The sequence below is a fragment of the Rattus norvegicus genome, chromosome 2 (genome assembly GCF_036323735.1).
Source record: "Rattus norvegicus strain BN/NHsdMcwi chromosome 2, GRCr8, whole genome shotgun sequence".
NCBI classification, from domain to species: domain Eukaryota; kingdom Metazoa; phylum Chordata; class Mammalia; order Rodentia; family Muridae; genus Rattus; species Rattus norvegicus.
Genome location: NC_086020.1, coordinates 31720733 through 31740771, shown reverse-complemented (window position 1 = coordinate 31740771; position 20039 = coordinate 31720733). Strand labels below are relative to the sequence as shown.

Genomic DNA, 20039 nt, shown 5'->3' with positions numbered 1-20039 from the left:
ATAGTTACAGCAATATAGCCATGGGCTAACGAGCTTCTCTTTTTATCTTGATATTCATTTGCTGCCATAGTCAGACATAGTTCAATAAATAAAACAGGTTCCTTCGTAATTCCTACTATCGTGACTACCCTCAAGTGTGCCCCGCCAAATGCCTTACCCTGGGCATTCGCAAGAAGTGGAGACTCTTCTCAGGGTTCAGGCGCCTGTGCGGTTTTCTAGTGTGTGCTTAATGCATTGTTCCTTTTGCTGAAAGTCCTTGTGCAGACGTTGGCGGGTAGCACAAGTCTCCTCATCTTTGCTTAGACTCCCGGGAGGTCTTCATCCTTGACCCCATGAAGGCACAGAGCTGGGCATACAAAGATTCTTTTGACCCCACTCACCGCTCTGTTTGGCATCTGCCTGCTGCTATAGACATAGGGACCAGGCAGGTCGTGACGCTTGGTCTGGACAGGGTAGCAACCTGTCTAGTTCCTGGGATTCCGAGCTCTCAATTTGGATATTGAGTATCTCTCTCTCCATGTCAATCTAGAGTCAGAGCTGAGCCCACAGGTCAATTTTCCTTAGACCTGGCCATCCTGTCTACACCTCTGTGACTTTGTTGTTTGCTGATGATGGCTGTGGATGCGAGTCCAGCGCACTGAGCAGTGGTTACTCTACAGCTTCTCTTTCTCCCCTCTGCACACCGTGTGCTTCAGAGAGAGGAAGTCACATAGGGCTATTTCATGTTGGGGAGACGTTCAATCTCGGTCATTCCCATTTTTCTGTGTCCTCAAAGTGCATGAGTTTATCTTATTTTACTGCACTATATATGATTTAAATATCAAACATTAAAAAATGATTATAACCTTCCCCGCCCCCCTTAGGGCAGAAGGATTGTAAGAGTCAGTGGGGGATGGAGACATCAAAGTAACAGCACCTTCTGTCAACAAAAGGACTGACACACATGGGGACCCACAGAGACAATGGAGCATGCACAGAGCCTGCACGGGTCCCAGCCAGATGTCCCAGGACCGAGATGGGACGTGCACGCATCCACATCCCCAACCCAGTGGTCTCCAATTGACAACCACTCACAGAGGAAAAAAAAAATCCGTTTTCTCCAATAGAGTCGCCCTAAATCTACGAGCCACGCTGAAGGGCAGGCCTGCACAGCAGCAGATGGCTAACGCAGAACAAACTCTGGAATTCTCAGAGCTCCTGTCTCACAATGTTTTTGTTTGGGCATTTTTTTACCTTCCTTGTCTTTCACCTTGTCTGTCATGATTTTCAACTTTGTGTTTTCTTATGGACTTTCTGTGTGTGTTTCTTCGTGCGAATATGTTTCTAGTGCTTTTTCCTCCTCTCCTTTTCTCTCCTCTGTTTTATCTTATTCTGGTTTGCTTTTGTTGTTTTCTCTTTTGCCTGTCTATTTTCTAAATGAGAGAGAAGTCATGGATTTGGATGAGTGAGGAGTTTGGAAGGCTCTGGGAGGAGACAATGGGGAGACCAGAGTATACTCGAAGAAAAAATAACTTCTAGTAAGTTAAATTTGTCAGATGGTTGGTAGCTCTCCTCGGGTGGTCAGACCCTCGTGAGTGCAGCCCACAGTGCTGCGAAAACACTACAAAGGCAAGTCCTGAGCAGCTAGAGTTTTGAAACTCAAATTTGTCTTATTGAACTCTTTGGTTCTTTTTTTTTTTTTTTTTTTTTTTTCGGAGCTGGGGACCGAACCCAGGGCCTTGCGCTTCCTAGGTAAGCGCTCTACCACTGAGCTAAATCCCCAGCCCCCTTATTGAACTCTTTGGTTGTTGTTTGTGTGTTTTTTTTAAACACGGTTTGATTATGTAACCTTGGCTGGCCTCTAACCACTGCATAGATTAGGCTGGCTCATAACTCATTGTGCAGATCAGGCTGGCCAATTACTCACTGTATAGACCAGGCTGGACTCATGGCCTCAAACCCATAGATTTCTACCTGCCTTTGCCTCCTGAGCTCTGGGATTAAAGGCTTTTTAAAGGCATTCAATCACACACACACACACACACACACACACACACACACACACACACACACACACACACACTCTCCTGCTTGTCTCTGGTTGTCCCATTGCCTATTTATCTGTCATTGATCTGTCACCTTGTCAGCACTGTACCTTTATCCAGGAATGTGGATTGGCGGTTGCAGACAGGGATGTGGTTGGTGGTTGCAGATAGGAAATTTGATGGGTAAGTCTGAAAGGACATTTGATGGGTAAGTTTGAAAAGCAGTGAAAATAAGTGGGAAACTCAGGAGGCTTCACGATTCGGCACTGTTGATGGGTGGGCTGGTCACTCATAGTGACACATTGAGAGCCTGAGCCAGTGAAGGGAGATGAAGTCAGTGAACAACCAGTGTACAAGTGCGTATACACACGGCCAGTCTGAATCTTCGCGTGCTCTTGGGTGCCCAAGTGAACAGAAATCGAAGCAATATCACGGACTACACAGAAGTAGATATCCCTCTGTGGAGGGATTGGACAGCTATATTAATCACCCGACCAACAGGTCTGTCTGCAATGTGACCTTCACATTCCTCTCATAGCAAAGAAGAATCACCTTCCTTTCTGCCCAGTCTGGGTTGGCTTACTCACTGAGCAGTGCAATGAAATGGAAAAGTTTCTCTGGGATTTGCAAAGCTGGGTAACCTGCTGTAAGGGAACATTTCCCTGGTTCTCTTTCCCAGTTGTGTATCCATTGAGCCTTAATTTTTAAGCACCCACTGAGTGTTGAGCATACTTTTTTCCCTTTGAGAAGGGCAGGACAGTAAACACTGCTCACTTTGCTTCTGATCCCTTTAGGCAACAGTGAATCTTGGGAGACTTTGCCAGACCTGTTCATCCAGAACTGATTCATTTTTCAATAGAGTGATGCTAGTTTGGATTGTGAACTTGGCTGGATTGAGGAACACCTAGAGGATGGGTAAACAATCTTTGGGCAGTGACAGAGTGTTTGCTGAGCAGATTGCTATGTAGGTCAGTGAACCAAGAGGGGAGATATGGACGGCACTACCCAGTAGACTGGAGGTCTGACGGGACAAGAAAGGAGGAGGAGGAGGAAGGACAGGAGGAAGAGGGGGAGGAGGAGAAAGAGGAGGAGGTTGGACGTTTGTACACTGTCTTCCCAGACTTGAGTAGGTCCGTTTGTGTTGCTGCTGTTGCCCATGGATATGATTCCAGATGCTTCAGCCTTTGAGAATGGGCTTAGGGTTTCTCCTGGGTGTCTTCAGGCCTTTAGCCTCAGACTGGAAATGTGTTACTGGTTCCCTTTGAGCTTCCAACTTCCTGGACTAAGTCAGTTCCCATCTATAGATCGCCACTGTGGGACAGCTTAGAAACTGTGTTAGCCAATCAAACATTAATAAATGTACTCTCATAAGTAATATATAGAACTTATATAATATGATATATATAACATATATAAATATATATAACTTATAAGAGTATATTTATTAAATTATATGTAATATATGCAATATATATTCTACTGAAGAAACTGAGTAATAAATTATCACTATAATTTATTCAGCGAGTCAACCATTGATGGGTGTTGTTAGCTTATTAAAAGGCAGCTATAGAGAGACAAGTTGGAGCGGCTTGGTCTGACCTTAGGCTGGACTGTATTTCTGCACTGAGAGTGCGCTCTTGTAAGCCCACATGTGTGGATGACCAGAATACCTACAGAAGAAGACAGAATGCAGATCCCTTACATGGGCAGGGATAAAGAATTGGCTTTAGCATTCTTTGTTAATTAGTTTATGTGGCATGCGAATTATTTACTATAGATTTGATATAATTAACTGCTTTCATCTTTCATTTGTTGGCTGAGTATGTGGAATGAGAATATTGTAGAGAATTTTAAAAAGGTCCCGTTAATAGGGTTAATTTTTAAAAAGCTTAGTAAAAGAAATCATTTACTCTAGAAAAGGCAGACCTGGTCTCTGGGAATATTTAAATTGGAAATTGAAAATCATTTCTTTTAGGGGAATACACTTAAAATTAAATTTTCTCTTTACATAGCCTGACATGGTCATTTAAGTTAGTAGTCCCAATCTTTGATATTTAAAACAAATATACCAAGCCCATTATCCTTGGAAACAAGATACCACTTAGACACGTTCTGTTCAGCCTCATTCCTTAGATGCTGACTTTTACTGACTTCTTTTATAAAGCTTCCAGGTACTTGTTCCTCTTGCAGGAGTCTGACGCAACAAACAGCTGATCACAGTTCCCTTCTGCTTCTGTGGAACTCTGGTACACAGTCCAATCTGTTGGACCGCTGGCCTTGAACTCACAGAGATCCTCTTGCCTCACCTGCCCAAGTGCTGGGATTAAAGTCTGGTCCAGCTGCAACGTTGTCTCTTAATGTTCCCTACAGAGCCGCACAGTTATTAACTCCCAACTTAACGCTCTGGATCTTGGCTAACTGTTACGTTTTATCATAGACTCTCTTCTGAGATACTCTAACTGCTGCTCAGCACAACACCCTTCCTTCCGCTACCCTGAACCAACTCTCTGTCTGCTTTCACGCTCTCTCACATTAAGCGACTATGTCTCTCCCGCCTCCCCTCTTATCCCAACCTTCTCGGGAAATCTTCCAGCTCTATCCTGTAACCAAATCATCTGATTACAGCCCTCCACTAATTATTTTCCAAGGCTCTTCAAGAAAACAGGACCGCAATCACCTGACCCAGAGCAGCCAATCAAGTTAGGACCCTTCCCTGCTATCTGACTGGAGGACCCAGAACTACTCCCTCCCATCAAGACCCTCCTCAGCTGGAAAACTCCTGCCCTATGTTTTTTTTTTTTTAATACCCTCTCAGAATTAGGATTTTTTTTTTAATGCACAAAGAATTCCCAGCTTCCCTCATGGAATATGGAAGTCATCCAAGTATGAGGATGGCCAAAATGCCTACAGAAATCGGGACTTGGCCCTTATAGGGGTGGGCATGACTTCTGTAGTCACAAGGGAAGCTGGGGAATGTAGTCTTTAGCAGGAAACTATCAGATCTTTAGGATTCCTATCTCCAACCCAAACTTAGTTACTACAGTGATTTGTTCTACATTCCGGTGAATATTCACGTGAAGCTGTCTAAAGAATAAATGAGCTGGCGGGGTGGCTCACTGGTTAAACACCCCCTCATCCCCCCCTGATTTCTCAGAACACTCAGGTTTGGTACCCAGCACCCAAATGGCAGTTCGCAGCTGTTTGTAACTCTAATTCCTGCGAATCCAATGCCCTCTTCTGGCCTGCCCAGTCATCAGGCATGCATACAATGCATAGACATACATACACACATGCCAAATACCCATACACATAAAAATAAAGTTTAAAAAGGAATATTAGGAATGATATACGTAGGCGTATTTTTGTGAGTGATTATTCTCTTTATTTTTATTTTATTTTATTTTTGTGGAGGAATTGGTTATTTCAAAATGTCTTGTCAATATTCAGTATCAAAAGAGTTGCACTTACTGAGTTCTTTTTCTCCGGTTGGAGGAGAGTACAAACAAGCCAGGAACCTTCAGGGTGCCCACCTAACAGGTAGAGAAGAAACCTCCTGAACATGGCAACTGGGTGGGGACACTTGAAAGATCAGCATACCACTAGCCCACAGACTGCAAAGAGTTCTCACAGCCAGTGGGTTGGCCAAGGTAACCCAACTGTCTCTTTATTTTATAATGAGTGCGTTTCAATGTTGCTTTCAGGTTTCTCTTCCAATATCTTATGCAAATGCAGCCACACGGTGCTGTTTTGGGGGGCAATGCCCATGTTAACTGCTAACTCCAATAACATTCTAGGGATAGAATATAGTTTGGCCATAATACAATCTTTCTCTTTTCCTCTCATTCTATGCCTTTAACTTTGAGGTAGAGCTTAATTATATACCCCAGGCTGGGCTGTAACTCATAATTCTCCTGCCTCAGCCATATACAACACCATACATAAGTATGTATGTATGTATGTATGTATGTATATATATATATATATATATATATAGTGAAATTATCTAGGTTGTCACCTCTCTCTCAGAAAGAGAGAGGGACAGAGACAGAGAGAAACAGAGAACAGAGAGACAGAAATAAAGACAGAGAGACACAGAGGGACAGACAGACAGATAGACACAAATTATGTGGGGACTAGTGGTGTAGTCTGTAATTCCAATGTCTTAGGAGACTGAGTCAGGAGGATTGCAAATTGGGCAATGGTACTGAGTTCAAAATCCATCTTGGGCAACTTACTGAAACCCTATCTCAAGATAAAAAGTGAAAGGGGGCCTGGGACTGCACAGTGTCAGAGCACTCTCTAGCACAGAAGAAGGCCTGGCATTTAACCCCCAGCTCCGTCATATTCCTAATTACACTACAACTACTCTCTTGCCAAAATATACTTTACCACCCTATAAATAACTGATGGTTTTGAATCCTCATTCAGACTCTGGGTTTTGCTGCCGTGAAGTGAAGGAGCTGAATTCTCGGTAGCTCACTGTTGTCTTAGTTCTTATCTGAGAAACTCCCGGCTCTAACTGCACCATTAATTCTTGTCAAAGTATTGAGTTACATTGTGTGAGCTTTGGAAGGACGACATGAAAGAAAAAGGAAACTGAAGGATCATAAAGTTAATGTGATCTCTTTATGTGAAAAAGGCAGAAGGTGAGTCCCTCCTGGTGGTAAACCTTGGTAACTCAGCCGATAAAACACCATCTGTAATTGGTTCTTTAAAAAGGAAGAGACCCTGATCTCTACATGTAGCTAAAGACAGATTTAGGTCAAGGGCAGCCAAAATGAAAAGGAGGTTCTCACCAGAAGTACAGTTTTGTTTGCTTGAGATAGGCTTTTGTTTAGACCAGGATGGCCTCAAACTCCTTAAGTAGGCAAGGATGACTTTGAAATATTCCTCCTTCTGCCTCTACCTCCCGAGTGCTGGGATTACAGACATGTGCCAACTTGCCCGGCATCTCATAGGTGCATTTCAATGTGCTTTGTTTTTGAAACTTTGCAAAAGACTATTGAAACTTTTAATGTTTCCACAAATGCACAGACATCAACAATGTAGCCATTTTATAGATGTTTTTAAAATGTATGCAAAAAGAGATCCAAGTCATCTTGCTGAATGACTGATTCGCTAAGTGGCCTCCATCCACCTGTTTGTTCTGAGTATTTCTTGTTAGTAAACTGGGTTCGATGTGTCATTGGAACTGAAGACAGAGGAGGAGCCCACCCATCCCCCTTTAAGAGGGCAGCTTCTACACATGCTCTCTGTGAAGGCAGGGCAACGCTTGGTCAGACAATAATGGGAAGACATTTTCAATATGATGGGGTTCTTCCCCATCTTCAGTGGCTCCTGTACTCATTGAGAACGCAACCCAAAGTTTGCCTTGGTGTTTTTCTTTTTTCTCTTCTCCTCATCTCTCATCCCTCCCCCTGCCTTCCTTCCCTTTTTGTCTTCCTGTGGCCTTTTAAAGTAGGTGTCACCATGTAGCCTGGTGGCCTCAGACTTGCTATCTCCCCTCCCCCCACATGCTGCGACTGCAAGATGCCCAGTGCTGTGCTGACTTGATTTGCTTGTTTGTTTGTTTTCATTCATATAAGGGAGGTAAGTAGTGGTAGATTTTGTTTGAAAGGAAATAGTGTGTCCATGTAGGTGCTTTCGACAGATGTGAGACAGACAGCGGACATAGGGAAACACAGGCAGCCTTTGTATACCCATGATGAATTACTAACTCTGTAGTAAAACACTGTCTTCTCGGATGCGGGGTCAAATTAGGGATAAAGTGAGTAGAATTACTCTCTTTAATTGCAATGCTGCCCATGAAATGCATTTAGCTAAAAAAAAAAAGTCAAGTTTTAATGCTCCATATTCTCAAGTAATTACTGTAAGGGAAAGTTCAGTTAAAGTGCCATGTGATTTATATGTGGTGGTATATAATGCTATGTTACGTCTATCTAAGGAAAAGGTTTGAAAGTTGAAGCAGGAGATGGACTTGGCCACCAAGGCAGTCACTTGAGAGAATTTATAATGATAAGATCCCAGCATTAGTGGAATGTTGGTATTTTTGTGTTCCTACGATCAATACCAGAGAGAAACTTCTGGAACAACAGATTGCTTTTGGCTCCTGGTTTCAGGGTTTGGTCCATGGTTGGTTAGTCCCCTGTTCCTAGGCTGGACATCATGGTGGTAGCAGTATGTGGTAGATGAGAGCTGGTCTCTGCCTGGCTAAACTAGAAGCCAAGAGTGACAGCGAGAGGTAAGGATACCACACCCCAAGGCCCTGCCCCCAGTCCCTGCCCCCCAGTCCCTACCTTCTTCAGCTAGGCTCCCAATTCTAAAGTTCCTAGAATCTCCCAAAAAAGTTTTATTTGGGAACACACACACACACACACACACACACACACAGAGACAGAGAGACAGAGAGATAGAGAGACAGAGAGACAGAGACAGAGACAGAGAGATAGGGGAGGGAGGTGCAAGATGTGTAAATATGTTTGTGTGATGTGTGTTTACATGTTTGCATGTGTGAATGTGGGCACATTCATTCCTGTGATGGACTGCACCCTCTCAAACTGTGGGAGCTGCTGCCCCAGGATGAAGCAACGTGTGTGCTAATGGACATTTGTGGAGATCAGAGGACAACCTTACAGGTTGGTCCTTACACTCTTCCTTATTTTGAGTCAGGGCCTCTTTGCCTCTTTGTACACCAGGCTGTCTGGCCTATGAGCTCCTAGTGACTCTGCCTCCCAGCTTCCTGTAGGAATGCTGGGAATATAGATGTCCACTCTTATGGCTGGTTTTACTTGCGGGCTGAGGATCTGAACTCAGGTTCTCACACTCGTGTGGTGAGTGCTTCACTCACTTAGCCACCTCCCCATTCCAAAAGCCAACCAGCCGACCAACCAAACCCAACCTATATGAGCTGTCAATCTTTCAGAGCACAATTTAAGTTTTGGGCTGTGACTGCCACATAACTGTATGCGGAGCTGTGAAAAGCTTGGCTAAGGTTTCTGGGTGCACAATGCATAAACACTAATTCAAAATTAAATGCAAAATAGATCTGATTCATGTGCAACAGCTCTCTCCCATGTCGGCTGTATTATTCCACGCCACTGCTCCCTGGGTCCGAACACCTGTGCTGTCACCCCCTGCACGACAAGTTTAGAGTCTAGACTGTTGTATGCTGTCAGCTGCAGTAGCTTTGCTGTGCATACACATTTTCTACTCTTGCAGAAACAACCCAATTTGGTTCCAGGATATAGCGACTTTTAATATTGCTCTTCCATTACTGCTCTGCGTATGACTATGCAGTGCTTGTACCTTTAGCTCATACTGTGTTAGAATGATGGACTTGAGCATCATAAAGCATCCTTTTGAATCAGTTTTGTCTTGGAATTCAGACAGATTTAAAAAAAAAAAAAAACGTCGAAATTGTCCTCAACACGACCTGTCATTTTTGTCCTACCTATGTAAGTCAAGCAGTGTTCTCAGCACTGATGATTACAAAATCAAAGCGCTAATCAATGCAGACAAACACGAGATACTCTGTGTCCTGCGGTACCAAGTAGTCAATCAAAATTTAATTCTTCATGCAAAATAAATGATCCACTCCATTGTATGCAAATTTGCTTTTTACCTCTAGCAAATGGTAAAATTATGTGTAGACCAAAGCCTTGTTTTAAAGTAAGGTGATTTATGATTTATTACCAGTAAAATGATTGACACCTCACCATAGGTAAGAGCTGGGAGTGTCTGAGAAGTTTAACTGAGGCAGGAGTTGTGGGCTTTGTTCCCTGGTTTGGGGTCTTGGGTTGAACAAAGAGGTGGGGTTGGAGCGTTGCAGCTGAGGGCTTGCACCCCTGATTTCTGGACTGTACTCTCAAACTGTGGGAGCTGCTCCCCCATGATGGACTGTACCCTCAAACCGTGGGAGCTCTTCTCCCCTGTGATAGGCTGTACTCTCAAACTGTGGGAGCTGCTCCCCCATGATGGACTGTACCCTCAAACTGTGAGAGCTGCTTCCCCCATGATGGACTGTACCCTCAAACTGTGGGAGCTGCTCCCCTGTGATGGACTGTACCTTCAAATTGCGAGCCAAAGGAAATGCTTCCTTCCCCCTATCCCCAGGCGTATTTGTGTCCAGTATTTGGTCACAGCACTGGAACGAGTAACTGGTTACAACATGCTGTAAATATATGATGCCTATTATAACTAAAGACAAGTGGGAAACATATATACCTTAGAAGAACAGAGCCTGAAGTCTCCTGATGGTGGAGAGTATATTGACTGTTAACTCAAGGCTTCAGAGCTTGTAAGCATGTCAGACTGGCAGAGCAGGAACGTTTTGATCAAGGAGAGAAGTTGGTTGGTGTTGGAAAGCTGTCCAGGTCTGTGGACTCTGGGGCTTCAATCTAACTCAGTGGGAAAGATGTTCCCTCCTACATCCATCCTAAGAAGGCCCAATCTTAGCTGTTTTGAGGCTCCTTGAGAAGTTCTGAGGTCACCATAGAGCTTTTCCCACGTGCCTGACAGTGAAGCAAGAGTTCCCAGGTCACGTCTTTTAGCAAGCACAGGCATTTGGATGAGTAGAAACAAGTCTCTGAGCTTGTTCGGAATTAAATTGGGTTGTGCTTTTCTGGCAAAGGCAACTTAAAGGAAGAAAGGTTTGTTTTGGCTCATGGTTTGATGGTACACAGTCATCAAAGCAGGGACAAGTGGGGTGAGGGGCACGTGAGCCACCCGATCACATGACATTCACAGTCAGGGAGCAGAGAGATGAATGCAGTTGTTCAGCTCACTTTTTCCATAAAAAATAGATGTATTGTATTATTATTGTTATATGTATGAGTGTTTTGCTTGCATGATGTATATGTAGTGTTGTTGTACTCTGTGCCCAGGAAGGTCAGAAGAAAGTATCATACCTCCTGAAACTTGAGTTACAGATGATTGTGAATTGGTGCTGGGAACCAAACCTAGGTCCTCTGCAAGAATAGCACATGCTCCTAACTGCTGAGACGTCCCTCCAGCCCTCTTTCCTTCCCTCCAGCCCTCTCTCTTCCCTGCCTTTTCACCTTCCTTCCTTTCCTCCCTCCTCTTCTTCCTCATCCTCTTCCTCCTCCTTCTCCTCTTCTTCCTCCCTCTCCCTCTCCCCCCCCCTCATTTCAGTCACCCACACTCAGGGTGGACTTTCTGCCTCTGTTTGAATCTCTCTGTGCGCACCCTCCTAGACATACCCAGAGCTGTGTCTCCTAAGTTTGGTCAAGTTGTGGTGAGGATTAGCTGTCATAGGCACTTAGTTGAGCTTCTTCCTTGGATAGTTCAGGTATGTTGGTCTGTGCTGGAAACTTCAATCTTCCTCTTTTAAAAAGTAGCCCAGGGCTGGGGATGTAGCTCAGCATAAGCCCTTACCTCACCTCATGTGATGGATGCCTGGCCTCCATCTCCAGCATCTATGGAAAAGAAAATAGTGGCCTGGTGAGTTTTAGTGTCAGAGGAAGTTTAAGAAGGCTGCCTCGGACAAAAGGGCAGCTCTCTCTCTCGCCTCTGCAAAAGGAAGCTGATGTAATATTTAACCAACAAAGAGGGGGCAGCTACTCGGACAAAGTCTATCCAGGAAAAGAACAAGACCAGAGTTTCTGTTTGGAGGAGGAAGAAGTTCACCGGTCTGTTTGGAAATTGTATAGTCAGTCATAAAAACCAGATAACATCTTTGGTGATCAGCCTGTCTTTTTTACACCAGCTTGGGTTTGGTTGCCAAACAGGGTAGGTTCAGAAAGACAGCTGTTTGCCTCACCTTGGAGACCAGGAACTATACAGCCACCAGAGACAGGGCCTGAAGCCTGTGTCCAGGCAACATCTCACAACATCTGATGTTCACACCATCAGATGTGTGCCAGCAGCATGGCATGGCACACAGAAACTAGTCCCGGGGTGTTCTCTCCTTCCCATCACTAGTGTATTCCCCAGATGCAGAGAGCCAGGAAAACATGGGTCCCAGGCCAGGGCATAACAAGGTCTCAGAGCCATGTAGAGAGCTGACATTAAGGACTAAGTACTGATGTGGCTTGAGTTGACACCAAGGTGGTGTGTTACTCATCCGCTGAATTCCTGCATCAATGGCATGTGGAAGTCAGGCCTTTGGGGCATAATTGGGAACAGATGAGGTGGTCAGGGTGAGGCCCAGGATGGCGCTAATGTCTTTCTGAGAGGAAGAGAGATGTGCTGGACTGTAGTGTCCTCATCAGATTGGGGCTGGGGATGGGACAGAAAGATCTTCACTAGATGCTGAAATTGGCCCCAGAAACCTCCAGAACTGTGGGGGTGGGGAACCTCTCTTTTCAATGCAAACAACTTAGTCTGTGGTTCCCTGTTAGAAAAGGCCTAAGAGATTTGTCATCCGAAGTGGAATTCCTTATATGGTTAAGACAGAAAATACAGTGTATGAACCTGCTTCTGAGCCATCCCACAAGGACTCCCTCCATATTGCACTGCCATTCGCACACACCTTGCTTTGGTAGGACAGAACCAGGACCACAGCACATTGCCATGAGTGACTATAGAAAAAGCACCTTCTAACATGACAGTCTCTGTTTCGGCCATCATCGTTGTCATCATCATCATCGTCATCACCACTACCATCATCATCATTAAATTATCCTCATAATCACCATCATAATGATAATAATATCATCATCACCACCACCATTATTATTATCATATGTCTGGATGAACTTAAAATAGAAGGACAGCTTACTATTGTTTCGTAAAACAGAGACACCCCCCCCCACTTTCTGAAAACCTACAACCAAACTTCAGGCATCGTTTCTTAGACCTTTGTTCTTCTAAACAAAGTTCGGCCCTGTGTCTGTTATACTCTGTTAACCACGGAAGCCCAAAGGTCCTCCTCTAACTAACCCGAGCCTGCATTCCCTGCTCCCACAGTCTGTTTCCTCTCACGTTGGACAGTTGTGGAGGAGCCATGGAGCAGAGCAGTAATCGCCCAGAGGACTTCCCGCTTAACGTGTTCTCCGTCACTCCGTACACACCCAGTACCGCCGACATCCAGGTGTCCGACGACGACAAGGCGGGGGCCACCTTGCTTTTCTCAGGGATCTTTCTGGGACTGGTGGGGATCACATTCACTGTCATGGGCTGGATCAAGTACCAGGGTGTCTCCCACTTTGAATGGACCCAGCTCCTCGGACCCATCCTTCTGTCGGTCGGAGTGACATTCATCCTGATCTCTGTGTGCAAATTCAAAATGTTATCCTGCCAGTTGTGCACAGATAACGAGGAAAGGGTCCTGGACTCGGACCAGACTTCCGGAGGACAGTCGTTCGTTTTCACCGGCATCAACCAGCCCATCACCTTCCACGGGGCCACCGTGGTGCAGTATATCCCTCCTCCTTATGGTTCTCAGGAGCCCCTGGGAATGAACACGACCTACCTGCAGCCCATGATGAACCCTTGCGGTCTCGTACCTTCTAGCGGAGCAGTGGCTGCCACACCGAGTCCCCCACAGTACTACACCATCTACCCTCAAGACAATGCTGCGTTTGTGGAGAGCGAGGGCTTCTCTCCTTTCGTGGGTGCTGGTCATGACAGGTATGCTGGGTCCCGGGCTGCTCCCCACCCCTCTCCCGTTCTGCATCACAGTTATGGTCTATGGCTATGTTTGGACTTCCAAGCAGGCGATAGGGACCGTAAACCTTTGTGCAGCCTGCCACGCAGAGTGGCAGCAATGTATGTTGGCGAGTACACCCGTGTTCCCTGCTCATGTTTCAGGCCCAGTTCTGATGCAGACCAGCTAGAAGGGACGCAGATGGGAGAGGAGGAACGTGTGTGCTTCTCTCCTCCCCCCTATGAGGAGATATACGCCCTACCTCGCTAGAGACTGCAAAGCTGTGGGAACGGACATTTCAGCCCCGTGACGTGATACTTGGAGAGTTTTCTGCTGTAACCTTCAGAAGTTAGATGCCAAAGCAGCCCAGGCGATCTTACAGATGTCATTCAAGGTGGGAAAGAAGTGTCCCGAGGTTGCTAAATTAAGCTGCCCTGGGTAAATTCCCCTGTGCTCCAGTTTTGAATCCTCTGCATCTGGTAGAGTGATTGTGGAGCATGCGCAATGCCTTGGGTTCGATCTTGAGAGGCAGAAAACAAAAACGAAAACAAGACCTCTCTAAGTAAAGTGCAGGAAGAAAGTTCGCCCGTTTCCCCCATCCCCCACCCTATATCCATTTGAAGGTATTAGTGTCTTAGTTTTATCTGCAATCATGGCAGCTTTCAGACTGACGGAAGGAGGCTGGTAAGCAAGCAGGGAAGAGAATAGGTTCAGGGAGAAACTTCCCTGCCCCATGCTGGACCTTCCACAGCGGAGTGAATTATCCCAAACAACTTGGGCTGTAATCTGGTCTCCCTTTGGATCTTAAAAACTCTGTAAAAAAGAAATAACGAAATCTCTTGAGAAATAAATGAATAAACAGAGTGGGGTAAAACAATTCCTCGCGTTAGAATAGCGTTGGATGGCCGATGAGACTGTGGAAGAGGTAACAGGAAGATAGTGTATAAGTCCGTATGCCGTCACCGAGTTGCAGTGACCCCTGCTCCTGATGTTTTTCTTCTGCAAGGCTGAAATTCTAGGCAAATTGCACACGAGTGAGCACCCGCTACCCCCCACCCCCCAGCCCCCGTTCCACCCGCAGACATAAACTGTCTGAGCCAAGTGGCTTAGGGAATCCAGGTATGCCTCTGGTCAGTTCCACACAGCCACGCTGCCGTGCCACTGCAGAGCGGTGAGTCGTGGAGATGACCCATCTCCACGGTGAGAAGAGCTCACCTTCTCCTGAGCGAAGAAAAGCTGGCAGCCTCCAGCTTCGTAAGTCTGAGCTGTGTCGTCAACCACAGAACAAAGCTGCAAACTTTAGGAGGTGTCTAAGGACTTGGAGAAAACAGGTTTACGAAGATAAAAGGCCACGCAAAGTAAAGGTGGCTGCCCCCAAGAAAGACACAGGAATTAGCAGGTCTTGAAAGTTTTGGTACTGTGCTTATATGTGGAGTTACTTTGACTTTCTATCAGAAAAGTCCAGTTTTTTTTCCTAGGATATCAGTAAAATTATCTTGGTTTATTATTGTGATTCATGTTATGGCTGAGGAATAAAAGCTTTTATAATTATTTTTCACATCAATAATAACTAGCAATAAAAACTAGACATCTCTATACACAGTATATTGACTCTCCATCCAATATGCTCATAAAATCCTGGATACTCAGTATATGGACTGTCCTGGAATTCACTATGTAACTATGTAGACTAGGCTGGCCTCAAACTCACAGAGATCCACCTGCCTCTCTGCCTCCAGGTGTAGTAAGTTTAAAGGCGTGAGCCACCATGACCAGCAAAATCCCCAATTCTTAGCTAAGGGTGTCTTAGCTAAAGGCCACTGACCTTAGGGAGGAAGTTAGGAGATGAGGCCATGGTAGAGCATCATTATTGCCACGCTGACAGACAAACAGCACAGCCCTGCCTCCCTCACCCCTTCTCTTCCCATCCGCACCTCCTTTTAGACTCATGCACCATCATGATCATCAAAAGGAAAAATGTCAGAAAAGGGCGTGCGTACCAAGCTGGGTTGGACAAGGCAGGCAGTTGTCTCGGTGTTGCTGAGATGGGATGCTATTCAGGGATGGGGATTCTAGCTCTAGGCAACAGAGTCATTCAACAGCACTGTTCCAGTCCCTGTGCCTGGACTTCGTTTATGCCTCCAAGCACTCTTGCAGGACTCATGTTCTCAGGAGTTCAAAGTGTGGGTGAGGCTTGCCATAGCTGGAGGATCAGAAAATTGGGGTTTGGGAATGAATCTCAGTTGATGTCATGCTTCTATAGCATACCCAGAGCCCCGGGTTTGACCCCCATCGCCACATCTACTGGGCATAGTGGTCCACCGCAATAATGCACACTCTGGGGCAGAAGTAGAAGGGTCAGAAGTTCAAGGTTATTCTCTGCTATAGACCAAGTCTGAGGCCAGCTGGTATACACAGATTCTATTGCAAGAGTTAAGGGTGTGAATTTGTTTTTACAAGTCGTGCTTACTGACTGAGCATCCACTTTGTGTTGGCGCGGCAGCCAAGAAGCCAGGAGAAACTCGTGAAAAACCAAACCAAGAAAAGAGCAGATACAGCTCTGCTCTCAGATCGCTTCCAGTCTGGTGGGGAAATAGACACTGGTGACTTTTCTCAGATTCCTTTGAGGGATCCTAGAGAAGTCGAGTCAGGCTGTTGCCTTGGGTGACCATAGAGGGCGCTGTTCGCAAGATCACTCAGGCTACTAATATTGACAGGGACCTGAAGGAGCGTTCCTAGTCACTAGAAAAGGAAGAGAGGAGAGCACACACAGGGAGAAGCCTGGTGAAGCTGTGTAGAAGGCAGCAGAAGAGACACCGTGTGCGCTGAGGAAATTGTCTTTCCCATCTGCTACTCCTTTAAAGGGAAGGTCCCTAATTTTCTTCCTGTGAGACAATCCCACTCTGTTTTTGTATTTGGGAATGGCTGAAATATGGGAAACCCACGGAGGGGCGCGGGGCCTGTGGCCACCAGCCCCTTGCCTGGACTCCTGGCCAGCCAGGATATGTTCCTAATAGTTTCTGGTTGCTGTCTAGATGGTCGCCTTTGATCTTTCTCTATCTTATCAAGGGTGACCGAGAGACTGATCTGGGCGCAGTGGGCTGGAGCCGGTCTCCTGTTTTGCTGTCTCCTCCTTAGATGATCTGTTGGGAAGGCAGCCTGGCTCTGAGAAGACATGAAAGTAATCCAGTGTTCAGTTTGCCAGGGGTTTGGGCTTTGTGTGAAAACACTGGGAAGACAGAAGAATGTTTCATTTTTATCTTTTTGGAAGAAAGTCACTTTATCCTAGTGAACTCAGGAATAGTAACTTTACATGGTTTAAGGAGGCACTCTATTTTCCCAGACCCCAGTTCTACACCATCTTGATGCTGTGACTAATTAACTTCTAGCTTTGGACCCTATTCTCTCGTCAGTGATTACATTTCTGAGACGAAATAACTTGGTGGTTAGGTCCGATTTTCCATTTCTTCAATGTGAACTTTAAAAAGTTACTCTCTTATTGCCTTCCCACAGTGCCACTGAAATCCTCCTTTCCACCAAGTACTTCTCCAACTATGTGAGTGTTGTATATGTGTGTCATATGTGTGTGTATTGTATGTGGTTATATGTATGTATGTGCATGTTGTATGTGTGTGTATTAAATGTGTGTATTGAATGTGTGTGTGGTGTATGTGTGTATTGTATGTATGTGTGTATTGTATGTATGTGTGTATTGTATGTATGTGTGTATTGTATGTATGCATTGTGTTATGTGTATATGTGTGTATTGTATGTGTGTGTATTACAGGTGAGTTGTATGTGTATGTATTGTATATGTGTATTGTATGTATGTGTATATTGTATGTGTGTATTGTATGTATGCATTGTGTTATGTGTATATGTGTGTGTATTGTATGTGTGTATTACAGGGAGTTGTATGTGTATGTATTGTATATGTGTGTTGTATGTGTGTATATTGTATGTATGCATGTGTGTTGTGTGTCTACTGTATGTGTGTGTGTTGTGTGTGTGTACTGTATATGTGTGTGTGTGTGCATGTGTCATATGTTTGACTCGTTGAGTTCCATTAGAGTCATTTGCATGAGCATAGCGGTGAACTTGGTTAGACTAATTCATTTGCAATCTGACATGGCCTCAGCACCTCTCTGAAACCATCACTGACCATCACTCAAAAATTATCTTAGCTCATAAAAGCAAGGATTGCCATGCTGCTGCTTCCTGAGGCTCCTGATGGGGACATCAGCTTCTGAGGTCTCCCTCCACTTCAGAGATGGTGCTGGCCAGTGGGTGGCTCTCTAGCCACATTGGCTCTAATGGCTGTGATGCAGGCCGTGGGACCTGGCTGCTGGGTGCTAGCGGAGATGCGGGCTGGAGGAGGCAGAGCAGTGGGGTCTGGCCTGAGGTCTGCTCTCACACGAAGCCTCTTTCAGCATAAGGACCGTGTGGGGAGTACGGCTTTGGCTCCCGTGGGCCTGTCAAGTGAGTGGTGACTCAGCGATTAGAAATTCAGGATTCTGTGGGAGTGTTTTAAAGAAGAGCGACTCGTGACCTGCTAGGCCAAGACCCAGAAGGCATACTGGGGTGTAGCGACCTTGCTGGTACAATGGAAGCCAAGTGACCAGAACACTGTGATCCAGCCGTCCCTCCTCCCTCCACCCTGAGCCTCCAGTGGGTTATGTGGGTGGGCCACCTACAGAGAATTCAAAATATTGTTGAAAAGGCTTTTGGATTATGGGGGGGGGGTGGGTTTTTTTGTTTTGTTTTGTAGAATACTTTATTAGTTGTTATAATCCCACACAGATAAGACTTTCTGATTTAATTCTGTTACCTCTGTACAGCTAGAAAAAATGTAAGTTCACCACTTTTAATAAAGCCGTTCGTTCCTGTACCTGCGAACTCAACATGGCAAACTTGTTTTCAAAAGTTGGCATCAGAGCTAGTTTCCAAAAGTTCAATATATATATGTTTATATCTAATGTATGTTTGCATTAAGAGACCTGTAACGGCAGTTATAGAAACATCCAGAACACGTCACTGAAGAAAAACATAGGTCACACCTCATGGTGCAGGTGGGCAGAGGACACACGAAGGCCTGCCTGCCTGCAGCAGGAGCCATTACAGTGTGCAAGTGTGGTGAACAGACGGAAGAGGAAAAAGCAGGTCAGTTTGAACACTGTGGACGGCAATGGGACTGGAGACCTGAAGGGGAGAGGAAGAGAGGAAGAACCTATTGTGAGTATCCCGCCCTGCTGTCTGAGCCTATGGTGAAGTCGCAGCCCTTGCTGCCACTGAGGGCCATGTCTGGGTCCATGGCCTTAGAGCAGCAGGGGTCAGTGTCGACGTCCCTGACCCATGTTACCACTAAAGACCGTGTGTATATTTCTGTCTGGGCTGCCTCCTGGGACCACATAGATGTTTAAGAGCTGTGTAGGTCTGGCCCTGCTCCTCTGGAGAGCGGTCCCTACCTCTCACTGGAGCAGCACTTGGGAGAGAGATGCCCTTGCCAGGGACATCAGAGTGCAGCTGGCCCTTGGGGCAGAGGTGTTGGGGAGAACTGGTTCCAATGAGGTGGCACGGGAGCAGGGCTGGTGTTCTCCATTCCTTTCCCCCTTGCCACATGCAACAGTCAGGAGAGCTAGACACCCCCCCACAGGGGGGTTCACAAGAGCAGGTGAGCTCTCCCTGTCCCTCATCAGCTGCAGTGCTTGAGAGGGTAGGCCTTGCACTTCGCCTGAGTAGTACAATAGAGTGGGCTCAGTGGCATAAGTCAGGGTGAGCTGGCCCTGAGGCAAGAGAGCAGGAGAGCTGACCCTACTTCTTGTCGGCTGCAGCACAGGGAGAGTGAGCTGAGGCAGTGTGGGGGAGCTCATTCTGGTGTTGTGGGTGCAGGAGAGCTGGCAGGCTGACCAATTCAGCTACCACCCAGGCCCAGATCTAGGGCTCAGAGTTGTCCTCTATAAATGGCTGGAACAAGTGAAGGAATCAGTCCGGCTGATCCCATAGGGCAGGCTCTCTACAGCACAGGGCAACGGGATACCCTAGAGGAGTCCGGGTAAGGATCCAGTATCAATGGAGCAGCAGAAGCCAGAGGCCTCGACCAGACCTCGAACTAGACTCATTGTAATGCATGTTTGCAAGTAGAGCTGTGTGGACAAAAGGGTATCTCTACTGTGGGACACACTGGGACACACTGCAGCTTCCACGATGAGATTTTTTTCATGCTTTGTTTTATTTTTAATTTTTTTCCTTTGTGGGGGAAGGTTGCAAGGGTAGAGGGTGGATACAAAGGAACGGGGAGATGTGTGGGATTGGAGTACATGATGTGAAACTCACAAAGAATCAATACAAAGTTTTTTTTAAACAGTAAAAAACCAAAACCAAAAACCGAAATACCAAGAAAAGAACACAGC

At 45.9% G+C, this 20039-nt stretch overlaps 1 protein-coding gene across 3 annotated transcripts in view; it reads left to right on the top strand.

The window, feature by feature from the left end:
• The first annotated feature begins 1952 nt into the window (after positions 1–1952).
• Positions 1953–20039, top strand: part of Tmem174 (transmembrane protein 174) — a 43769-nt gene continuing 25682 nt past the window's right edge. The window contains exons 1-2 of one of the 3 annotated variants that reach the window (XM_063282345.1): positions 1953–13613; positions 13794–18861. In XM_063282345.1, coding sequence (XP_063138415.1) covers positions 12988–13613; positions 13794–13899 — 732 coding nt within the window. In that variant the 5' untranslated portion in view covers positions 1953–12987 and the 3' untranslated portion in view covers positions 13900–18861. Of the gene's footprint in view, positions 18862–20039 lie in introns of those variants that run through there. The other 2 variants (NM_001024298.1, XM_063282344.1) reach the window with 2 other exon arrangements.